The sequence below is a fragment of the Berghia stephanieae genome, chromosome 6 (assembly GCF_034508935.2).
Source record: "Berghia stephanieae isolate SIO BIC M18660-M18661 chromosome 6, UCSD_Bste_1.3, whole genome shotgun sequence".
Lineage (NCBI taxonomy): Eukaryota > Metazoa > Mollusca > Gastropoda > Nudibranchia > Aeolidiidae > Berghia > Berghia stephanieae.
In genome coordinates, this window is record NC_088365.1 from 13,127,303 (window position 1) to 13,138,997 (window position 11,695).

Consider the following 11,695-nt stretch of genomic DNA (forward strand, 5'->3'; position numbering starts at 1 on the left):
CATACATATTTTTGAGCTTTTATATAGCGCAATATCCACTAAAATGTGCTCAAAGCGCTTTACAAGGGGTCCCTGGTCAACAGCAACATTTAACATGAAGGACGGTACATGACGCCTGTCAGGCGATATTACAATTTTTCGGATAAAGACAACGCTGTTAACGGCCAGGTACTCATTTTACACCTGAGTACGGTGAGAGAATGTGAGTAAAGAGCCTTTTCCAAGGACTCAACTATGCGCCGAGCCAGGCTCGAACCCAGGACCTTCCGATCCGAAAGCGAGTGTCATACCACTAGACCACATAATTAATATAACATTAAGACGATTGAGACATTGAGTAAGATCCGATATTTGGGGTGAACAAAGACACCTTCGAGCTCAGTAATTTTATGGAACTTTTGAATACATTCCTCCTATTCAGACAGGCTTTCGAGTACCGTCAACTGGGGTGACTTTGCCCAAAGGGGAAACTTTGCCTCTTGAATTTTGGATCAATAAGAGATTGTTACGTTTTGTGGCAGTTATTTCCTTTGTTAAAACTTTAAAGTCTGTTAACCCTCTCGTTACCAACTATACTATACGAAAATCGTCACATTTGTTACGATGCAACCAGCATTTTTCTTTTTCAAATTTCTTTTGTACGTCATAAAATTTAAATAAAATGAACAGTGAGTTGTAGATCATGTTTGAATAAAGAAATAATTTATCGCAAGAACTTACTGCTATTGTGCTTGAGTGATAAAAATATATATTTTTGTGTTAGTTGGGTGTGAAGTTTTGGGGAAAGTCCTGAAAATGGCTGGTTAGGAGATGGTTAACGGGTACAATAACTGCAACAAAGCTAAAATTATTCAAAATGCTCCAAATTCACAGAAGCAAAGTTTCCCCTTGAGGGAGAGGTTCCCCAGTTGACGGTAGTAATAGTAATAGTATTTGCGTTTTGTGTTACGTGTTGTCTTTGTAGGTACTACCGCAAACTTGGGAACCCAAATAAGTTTGGGGGTTTGGGAGGGGGGAAACTTTTTTTTTTTTTTAAAGTCTAGTAGGGGGTTTGGGAGGGGAGAGACTTTTTTTTAAAAAATTTAAAAAAGTTTCCCCCCCCCCAAACCCCCAAAATTATATTTTTTTAAAAGCCCCCCCCCCCCCCCCCCCTCCAAAAACCCCAAAATTATTTGGGTCCCCGAGTTTGCGGTAGTAGTACCATCTTTGTATGTGTAGCGCCCTCGAGCACGTTGTGGATTCTGCGCGTTGTAAAAAAAATTATTATTACAATTCAAATTACGATCCCGATCACCAGCACCTGATATTCAGTGTCCAGCCAGACGCAATCTTGTGCACCCATAAACACTGGGACCATTGCCATGGAAACCGGGAACTGCGCAGAATCTATCCAGACGTTCCCATATATGGAGGCGAGAAAGAGCACGTTCCTGACGCCACGGTCAAGGTCGCTGATGGGGAGGTCATCAAGTAAGTGGATGACCTTGACCTTTACTGAGATTAATTCATTGTCTGCTACATTAAGACATGGGTAAATCGTCATCATCATCATCATCATCATCATCATCATCGTCATCGTCGTCGTCATCATCATCATCATCATCCCACCACTGTTACTGTTATTGACACTTTTCGACAAATCCCAAAACACGGAAATAGGTTATACAAATGTTGAATTTATTTCTTTATTTATTGAATTATTTTGTTATCTATCTAACTATCTATCTATTTATTTATTATTTATTTATTTATCTATTATGGTTCCCCCCCCCCCCCACCCCCCATCAACCCACCCAAGATTTGGGCGCCTTTCCTTCACAGCTGTGTGGACCCCAGGGCACACCAAGGGTCACATGTGTTTCCTCCTGGACGGGTCAGAGTTTAACTGTCCCCCTAATCTGTTCACCGGGGACCATCTCATGCTGGGTGCGTGTGGGGCCAACTTCGAAGGTAAGTGTGGGACCCTGTCACTGCCCATTGCCGTCCTCTCCTACTCTTCCATCACTAACCAATATCTTCCATTACATGAAGATGTAATAACACCTCAAATCTATAGAGGAACGGAATTGACGTCACTCAGCTCTTTGTTATTGTTTATATTAATAGACAGTCGTTTTGCTGATTAATTCTCTCTAAGTTATATCCGTCAGACTATAAACATTCAAGATTACAAGTTACACATACTTTTGTGTGGTGGTACGGGGAAAACGCATAGAACCAATATGGTATTTGATCTTCAAACAATCTCCCTGATGTATCCTGTATGTACCCCTCATGAATTTGCCCGAGATATCCTATACCTCTCATCAGCCTGAGGTATCATATACCTCTATCTATCTGTGGTATCGTATGCCTTTCTCGGCCCCTCACTGAACTTCCTTGAAGTATCCCATACTTCTCATCAGCCTCCCTGGGGTATCCTATACTTCTATCTAAATCTAGCTGTGGTATCTTATGCCTTTCTCGGCACCTCACTAACCTCCCTGAAGTATCATATACCTCTCATCAACCTATCTGTGGTATCCTAGATCTCTCACCAACTTCCTTAAGGTGTCCTATACATCTCATCAAACTATCTGTGGTATCATAGATCTCTCACCAACCTATCTGTGGTCTCCTATACCTCTCATCAACCTATCTGTGGTATCCTAGATCTCTCACCAACTTCTTTAAGGTGTCTGCCTATACCTCTCCATCAATCTATCTGTGGTGTCCTATACATCTCATCAACCTATCTGTGGTATCCTAGATCTCTCACCAACTTCTTTAAGGTGTCTGCCTATACCTCTCATCAATCTATCTGTGGTATCCTATACATCGCATCAACCTATCTGTGGTATCCTAGATCTCTCACCAACTTCTTTAAGGTGTCTGCCTATACCTCTCATCAATCTATCTGTGGTATCCTAGATCTCTCACCAACCTATCTGTGGTATCCTAGATCTCTCACCAACCTATCTGTGGTATCCTATACATCTCATCAACCTACCTGTGGTATCCTAGATCTCTCACCAACCTATCCGTGGTAGGATATACATCTCATCAATCTATCTGTGGTATCATAGATCTCTCACCAACTTCCTTGAAGTATCCTATACCCCACACCAACCTTCCTTGAGGTGTCCTATGCATCGCACCAATCTATCTGTGGTATCCTATACCCCACACCAACTTCCTTAAGGTGTCCTATACCTCTCATCAACCTATCTGTGGCATCCTAGATCTCTCACTAACTTCCTTAAGGTGTCCTATACCTCTCATCAATCTACCTGTGGTATCTTAGATCTCTCACCAACCTTCCTTGAGGTATTCTAGACCTCTCGTCAACCTCCCGGGTCGATCCTTGAACTCACCTCTCTGAGGTGTCCTTGACCTCTCACCTTCCTCCGAGTATTGTCCTTGGCCACCCATCGACCGACCGCCCTTGACCTGTAACCAACCTCCTTATGAAATTTGTGACATTCCAACAGGCAATGTCAAGGTCATGACCCAGTCGCTGAACAAACTGTTAAAGTTTCCTGATAGGACGCTGATCTGGCCTGGGCACGAAGTTGGACTGGGAGCTCTCCTGCTGGCGGCTTCCCTGGAAGAAGACAACCTGGCAGTTCGAAAGAAATTGGTGTGGGTTATACTGCGACGTATTCATGGATATGGTACATGTCCTTCTACGTTGGGTAAGTGTGAAAACACGGGGTATATGTCCTTCTACCGTAGGTAAGTGTAAAAACACGGGGTACATGTCCTTCTACCTTGGGTAAGTGTAAAAACACGGGGTACATGTCCTTCTACCTTGGGTAAGTGTAAAAACACGGGGTACATGTCCTTCTACCTTGGGTAAGTGTAAAAACACGGGGTACATGTCATTCTACCTTGGGTAAGTGTAAAAACACGGGGTACATGTCCTTCTACCTTGGGTAAGTGTAAAAACACGGAGTACATGTCCTTCTACCGTAGGTAAGTGTGGCAACATGGAGTACATGGCCTTCTACCTTGGGTAAGTGTGAAAATATGAGGGTGTTGTTGGTGCTGCTGGTGTTGGTGTGGTTGTGGTTGTGTTGCCTCTGGTGGTGGTAATGGTGTTGTTGTTGTTGTGGCGGCGGTTGTTATTGCTGCTGTTGCTACTGGTGGTGGTTGTACTGTTAGTATTGTTGTTTTGGTTGTTGTTGTGGTGGTGGTAGTGGTGGTGGTTGTGGTGGTGATGGTTGCTATTGCTGAGGCTGGTGTTGGTGGTATTGTTCATGTTATTGTTGTTGTTGTGGTGGTGGTGGTGATGGTCGATATTGCTGGTGGTGGTGGTGGTGGTGGTATTGTTAGTGTTTGTTGTTGTTGTGGTGGTGGAGGTGGAGGTGGTCGTGTTGATGATGATGATGATGATGATGATGATGATGATGATGATGATGATGATGATGATGATGATGATGATGATGAAATTCTCCAAACCTCGCCTTTCTTCATAATTACCAGGAGAAGAGAGGCTTTTCAACCCGTTCCTCAGAACCAAGGACGAATCTTTACTGAAGCATCTTGGCCTCCTGACCGACTCCTGGGACGAGGAGAAGGAGGTCGACAGAGACGATATGGCGGCAGCTTGCTTCAGTGAAATACTCAGGCGATTCAGAGACAAGAGCCAAGGTAATTGGGAACTAAATCTATATGCCAAATATCTGGTTCCAATCTCATTGGAAGTGTAAAACCACTCTTTCGGAGGATTGGGCCTTGTGTAATTTTGGATTTCCGGTTTCAGGGTGATGGCATCTTATTTTCTAGATACTGGTCGTCAATAAAGACTATCCATCCACGCTCTTTAACAGCCAGTAATCAGAAGAACCTGCCTATACATAATAATAATAATAATAATAATAATAATAATAATAATAATAATAATAATAATAATAATGATGATGATGATGATGATGATGATGATGATGATGATGATGATGATGATGATGATGATGATGATGATGATGATGATGATAATAATAATAATAGTAGTAATAATAATAATAATAATAATAATAATAATAATAATAATAATAATAATAATAATAATAATAATAATAATAATAATAATAATAATAATAATAATAATAATAGTAGTAGTAGTAGTAGTAGTAGTAGTAGTAGTAGTAATAATAATAATAATAATAATAATAATAATAATAATAATAATAATAATAATAGACTCTTATAGAGCGTACGGTATCCTCAACAATGAGGCTCCTCGCGCTTTAAATTACATCTACACAAAATAATATAGAAACTACATGCCATCAAAAAAGAAATGTTTTCAAGGATTTCTTGAAAACAGACAAGGATTTGGATTCCCGGATGCTCTGTGGAATGGTGTTCCATCCATACGGACCAAAATGAGAAAAGGACCTTGTTTCCGCCTTTGTACGAATGCGTGGGATAGCCAAACGGGTGGTGTCATTGGACGAACGCAAAGGTCGGGTTGTCGAATATTTACATCCTGATACTATAAATAGTTATGCCACCTTATGATTCAATATGTAATTTATTCATTATTAACTCTCTCCTTACCAACTATAGGAAAATCGTCACATTCGTTACGATACAACCAAAATTTTTTAAATTCAAATTTCTATTGTACATCATAACATTTAAAGAAAATTATCAGTGTGTTGTAGAGCATGTTTTTGCTAAAGAAATTATGTATGGAAAGAATTTTACTGCTATTATGTCTGAGTGATAAAAAATATATTTCTGTGTTAGTTGGGAGTGAATTTTTGGGGAAATCCATGAAAATGGCTGGTAAGGAGAGGGTTAATCCAAATTACTGGTTACATAATACGCACTTCCAATGAGTTTGGAACCGGAAGAGTAGAAGGTGTGACGGTGACAAATTATTTGCACTATTAGAAAAACCAACTAAATGTACTGTATTAATTATTAAGTGTGCCATTTTATATAGAGTATAGAGCCTAGCTTTTGTCAATTGATGATAATATGCATTTAAGTAAGATACTCAACAGATTTGTCCCCAGATGAATCGTGCCATCACACAAAACTAAACTATACCATAATATAATATATATGAAATATATAATCGGTGTCAGGTAAAGTAAGAAAGAAAGAAAAACATCCTATAAAACTGGTCTTCCAAAAACTGGGGATCGAACGTCATACCTCCTAATTATTGTTTTTAAACGGCCATTTTAATGATAAGTTCCCACCAAATTCTATCATTCAGATTTAAAACGTTTAAGGTTGCACATTGTTTTGTGTGTTGGTACGTTATATTCGGCTGGCGGATGCTTTGAATATTTTACCTAAACGCATAACATCAATAGATTCAATAGGCATCAACAGTCTTGACGTCACTTCCCTTCTAATGACGCATAGTAACTTAGTAACTAGTTCCAAACTATCGTAACAATGGCGGACGCCCTTATGAAATACTTTTCCGACGAGCACAAAAGTTTATCCAGTGGAGAAAAGCATGATAAATCTGATCATGTTTTGCCTTTTATACATTCTGATCACATGACAAGTGAAAAAGTTCTACTCAGCATAAAGAATAAAAAGTACCGAATTTCTTTGTTTAGAACCAAGCTGCTCGTTGCTGGGCGGACGTGACATCTGACTATTGAGCCCTATTACATAATAACGTTTCGAGTCGGTGGGTCGCATTTCTTTCTTTGTGAAGAGCATAGTGTGTCGTGTACCAATGGGGATGATCTATAACTTTCCATGTGCTCGAGGCAGCGATGCCTCGAGGTCATTGGTCGCATTCATTATCATTATCCCACATTGAACAGGGGGTGAAATTAACCAGTATATTTTTGACCAATCAAAACATGGAATTTGTGACACACCTTCCCACGTGTTCGGACAAACACACTTGGTTGTTTATAAACAATAACGTGAATGAAATCGACCTCTTTCTGATCATTGTTATTGTTTTTATACCGCCACATGGGTGACTAGTTATTACGATTTTCTCGATCACACTAAAAACATTTAAGTAAACACATAGTTTTCTGTGTTGGTTCTATTGATCAAACGGTAGAACAGTGGGTATTTTACTTAGACTTAGACATATACCATCGTTAGTAGAATCTGTGTAGTTTCCTATGTTAACCAATCACTACCCCTACCATTGTTTACATGATGAATGTCCGAGAGGCGTGGTTATCTAAGTGTCTCGTGTGTGAGTGACTTCCACCCGAAAGGGTTAAAGTGACCCACATAATAAGAGTTCACAGATTTCGAAATATCTAACATCATGATCGGCCATTTTGTTCAGCTTGACACATAATGGGTATGTTGACTACTTTCACAAACAAAGCAGCGTGTTTACATTTGTTGGACAGCAACAAATCATGTGATTGTGATTGATGATTGATTGATGATTGATGACTCGGTTGGACGAAAACCTGAATAGAGATCGCCCCATTGTATAGATAGTTCGAAGTTGACGTCACTCAGGTCTTTGTTATTGCTTTTTGCCATCCGCGTTTATGAGTAATTCTCACTTAACTGTATTATCCAGATTATAAACGTTCATGGTTACACACAGATTTGTGTGTTGGTCCGTTATACTTCCGGATGGCAATGTTGTGAACTTCTTAGCCAAGCGCATACTATCTATACACCTATCGAGCAGATTGGAAACAATCAGACATGATATGAAACTTTAAACTAGAGTTTATATATAGCGCAATATCCCCTAAACGTGTTCAATGCGCTTTACAAATGGTCCCTGACAAACAGCAACACGCAACATGTAGAACGAGACATGACGCCTGTTAGGCGATATTATAATTTTTTTTTTCGACGAAGAGACAACGCTGTTGACAGCCAGGTACTCATTTTATACTTGAGTCCGGTGAGAGAATGCGAGTAAATGGACTATTCCAAAGACTCAACTATGCGCCCAGCAAGGCTCGAACCCAGGACCTTACGATCCGAAAGCGGGTGTCATTATCATTAATCATAGCACAATACCACACAGCCTCCAGTATTATCTCTGTCGTGTAAATTGTTTAGTTTTTGTTGTGTTATTTTTTTTCTGTTTTGTATTGTTTTTACTTTTTTTTGCTTGCTTTCTTAATGTTTATTCTCATTTTTGTTTCCGATTTTAAAAAAAATATTGGGTATTTGAAAAGGTGGGGGGGGGGGGTTCTTTTCACTTTTTCTGTTTGTTTTTATTTTAATTTATTTTTTTTTCAGATTGTTATGTTATTATTGTGTCAGTTTAAGTATTTTCTTGTTTCTTCATTCCCAGAAGCCAAAGCAAAGAAAGCAAGAATTATAGATGATCTTTACAAAGACAAACAGTTAGCTTCCTTTTCTGGACGCTAATCTGTTTGTCCACGTGTGTGTATGTGTGTGCGCGCGCGCGTGCGTGCGTATCTATGTGTGTGACATGGTGGAATTATTCAGGTACCCAGTTCTTTCAGCTTTCAATAAAAGTAAAATATAGATTGAAATTGACGCCACCCAGCTCTTTGTTATTGATTTTAGCCAGCAATTTTTATGAGTAGTTTTCACTAAATTGTTATTAATTTTTGCAATCCGCGTTTATGAGTAATTCTCACTAAACTGTATAGATAGAACGAAGTTGACGTCACTCAGTCATTCTCACCAAACATAGGTTTGTGTGTTGGCCGTTGCACTTCCGGATGGCAATGTTGTGAGCTTCTTAGCCAAGGGCATACTACGTGCTTTTGAGGTTTTGTTTTGTTTTTTGTTGTTGTTGTTTTTTTTTTTTATAAACGCACAGCATCAATAGATAGTATGCAGATGACGTCACTCCGGCCTTTGTTATTGTTTTTGCCATCCGCGTTTGTGAGTTGTTCTCACTAAACTGTATTAACAAGACTATAAAAGTTCATGGTTACACAGAGTTTGTGTGTTGGTCCGTTATACTTCCGGATGGCAATGTTGTGAACTCCTTGGCCAAGCGCATTCTATCTAGTCTGATTGAAAAAGATAGTATGCGCTTGGCTAGAAATAGGAACTAACAACATTGCCATCCGGAGATATATCGGACCAACACACAAAATTATGTGTAACCTATCTATCTATATCTAGATCTATCTCTCTATCATTATTATCATTATTATTATTATTATTATTATTATTATTATTATTATTATTATTATTATTATTATTATTATTATTATTATTATTATCATTAATATTTATGTGTCCTTCAGCCTCGCAACGGGGAGGGGGAAGAGGGGGGGGGGGGAGACTGCTTGTATGCCCATTGTAGAGGGCGGGAGCGAAATAGAGTGAAGATTGGGGCCCTTATCAATTAAATATCATGTAATGTGCGCGTGTGTGTGTGTGTGTGTGTGTGTGTGTGTGTGTGTTTGTATGTATGAAAGAAGCACGAGGGAGACAAAGAGAGAGCGAGAATGGTAGATAAAGAAAGGGGGAAAAGGACGGGGGGGGGGGGTGGAGCATAGAATTGGTAGGGATAGTATGAAAAAGCCCTTCGTTTCAAAAGCAGTCAAAGCCAATCACAATCAATGGGAAACATCTTGACCAATGAGATTGCAATTTTAAGAATGGGACTGGTCAAATCAATGGGAGCGATCTATATTCATGTTTTCGTCCAACCTTGTCATCAATCACATGATTTGTTGCTGTACAACGATTGGACATTTCTCAATGCATCTAAACACGCTGCTTAGTTTATGAAAGTTGTAAACATACCCATGAGTCATGCTGAGCAAAATGACCAATTGTAGCGTTAGATATTTCTCAAATTGGGAACACTTTTCACTATTTGGGTCATTTGGAGCACACTTTGCAATGTGACCAATGACCTTGAGCACATGGAAATGTAATATAGATCGTGCCCATTGTAGCATTGTTTCCATTCTGAGTCAGATGACAGCTTGGAGAGGAGGGGGTGGGGCTAATTTGTAATGACTTACATGAGATCATATGAATCTTCTTCCATGAGCAGCAACCTCAAGTTATTTAGGACATGTCACTAGTTATCACAACCCCTTGTGGTCAATTGTCAGCTATTAAACTTCTCCCCTTTTTCTTTGCGTTCATCCACATTGTTTATTGTCTTAAAAGACCCCACATCCTCCTTCCACTATACAATGAATACCCGATAAAACGAACCCCCCCCCCCCTCCCCCTCTCTCTCTCTCTCTCTCTCTCTCTCTCTCTCTCTCTCTCTCTCTCTCTCGACTCTCTCTCTCTCATTCTCTTTCTCTCTCTCTCGCTCTCTCTCTCTCTCATTCTCTTTCTCTCTCTCTCTCTCTCTCTCTCTCATTCTCTTTCTCTCTCTCTCTATCTCGCTCTCTCTCTCTCTCTCTCTCTCTCTCTCTCTCTCTCTCTCTCTCTCTCTCTCTCTAATGTAAACAACGCGATAGGAAGTTACAGTGCTCCCAGTTCAGGGGAAGCAACCGTGGATGATATTTGCGTGACGTCATCCGCATTTGGTCTAGTCTGGTTAATACAGTTTAGTGAGAATTATTCATAAACACGGATGGCAAAAAGAAACAATATCAAAGGCCAAAGTGACGTCCGCTTTGTTCTATCTATGACGTATTGAGAAGTGATCACCAAAATGGCTGTCTAGAAGCAATAACAAAAGCTGAGTGGCGTCAATTTCGTTCCTTCTTTTGCCACTCCATACGTTTCTCGACTCGGTTTTTCACTTTTGGCTTGAAGGTAGCAATAAATTTAAAAATAGATAGAACGAAGATGAAGCCACTCAGGGCTTTGTTATTGATTTTGCCATCCGCGTTTGTGAGTGATTAACCAGACTAAAAAAGTTAATGGTTACTCATAGTTTTGTGTGTTGGTCCGTTATATTTCCGGATGGCAATGTTATGAGCTTCTTAGCCAAGCGCAAACTAATATAAACGTTTTATGTTGCACATAGTTTTGTGTGTTGGTTCGTTATATTTCCGGATGGCAATGTTGTGAGCTTCTTAGCCAAGTGCATACTGGCTATAGATAGAACGAAGTTGACGTCACTCAGGTCTTTGTTATTGTTTTTTGCCATCCGCGTTTATGAGTACTTCTCACTAAACTGTATTATCCAGACTATAGATAGTATGCGCTTAGCTAAAAAGCTCATAACATTGCCATCCGGAAGTATAATCGACCAACACACAAACCATGTGTAACCATGAATTTTTATAGTCTGGTTAATACAGTTTAGTGAGAACAACTCACAAACGCGGATGACAAGAACAATAACAAAGGCCTGAGTGACGTCATCTGCATACTATCTATAAACCTTCGAGGTTACACACAGCTTTGTGTGTTCGCCAGTGTTTCTTCCGGATGGCAATGTTATGAGCTTCGAGACAAGCGCATACTGGTTAAAGTTTGTTTTGTTTTTTTCGTTTTTTTTTTTAGACGAATATTGATGCTCAGCGTTGAAGTAAAATACGTACTACAGCTGCTTGCCGTATGAAACGTACGAACACACAAACTATGTGTAACCTTAAACATTTACAGTCTGACGGATATAGATAGTATGCACTTGCTAAGAAACTCACAACATTGCCATCCGGAAGTATAACGGACCAAGACACAAACTCTGTGTAACCATGAACTTTGATAGTCTGGTTAATTAGGTACCACAAACTAAATTTTCATAATGAGAATTTTGCAATATTATTTAAATAACAATGAAGGTATCATTGATACAAGAAAAGCAAAGAAAAAATGAACAAAATCGGACAATAAA

General features: G+C 39.5%; 1 protein-coding gene across 4 annotated transcripts in view; it reads left to right on the forward strand.

The window, feature by feature from the left end:
• Nucleotides 1–9,170, forward strand: part of LOC144974500 (putative thioesterase PNKD) — an 18,323-nt gene extending 9,153 nt beyond the window's left edge. For all 4 annotated transcript variants that reach the window (XM_078917415.1, XM_078917416.1, XM_078917414.1 and 1 more), the window contains 5 exons: nucleotides 1,298–1,470; nucleotides 1,799–1,950; nucleotides 3,471–3,674; nucleotides 4,465–4,632; nucleotides 8,249–9,170. In XM_078917415.1, the coding sequence (XP_078773541.1) occupies nucleotides 1,298–1,470; nucleotides 1,799–1,950; nucleotides 3,471–3,674; nucleotides 4,465–4,632; nucleotides 8,249–8,325 (774 nt within the window). In that variant the 3' untranslated portion in view covers nucleotides 8,326–9,170. The remainder of the gene's footprint in view (nucleotides 1–1,297; nucleotides 1,471–1,798; nucleotides 1,951–3,470; nucleotides 3,675–4,464; nucleotides 4,633–8,248) is intronic.
• Nucleotides 9,171–11,695: the final 2,525 nt, after the last annotated feature.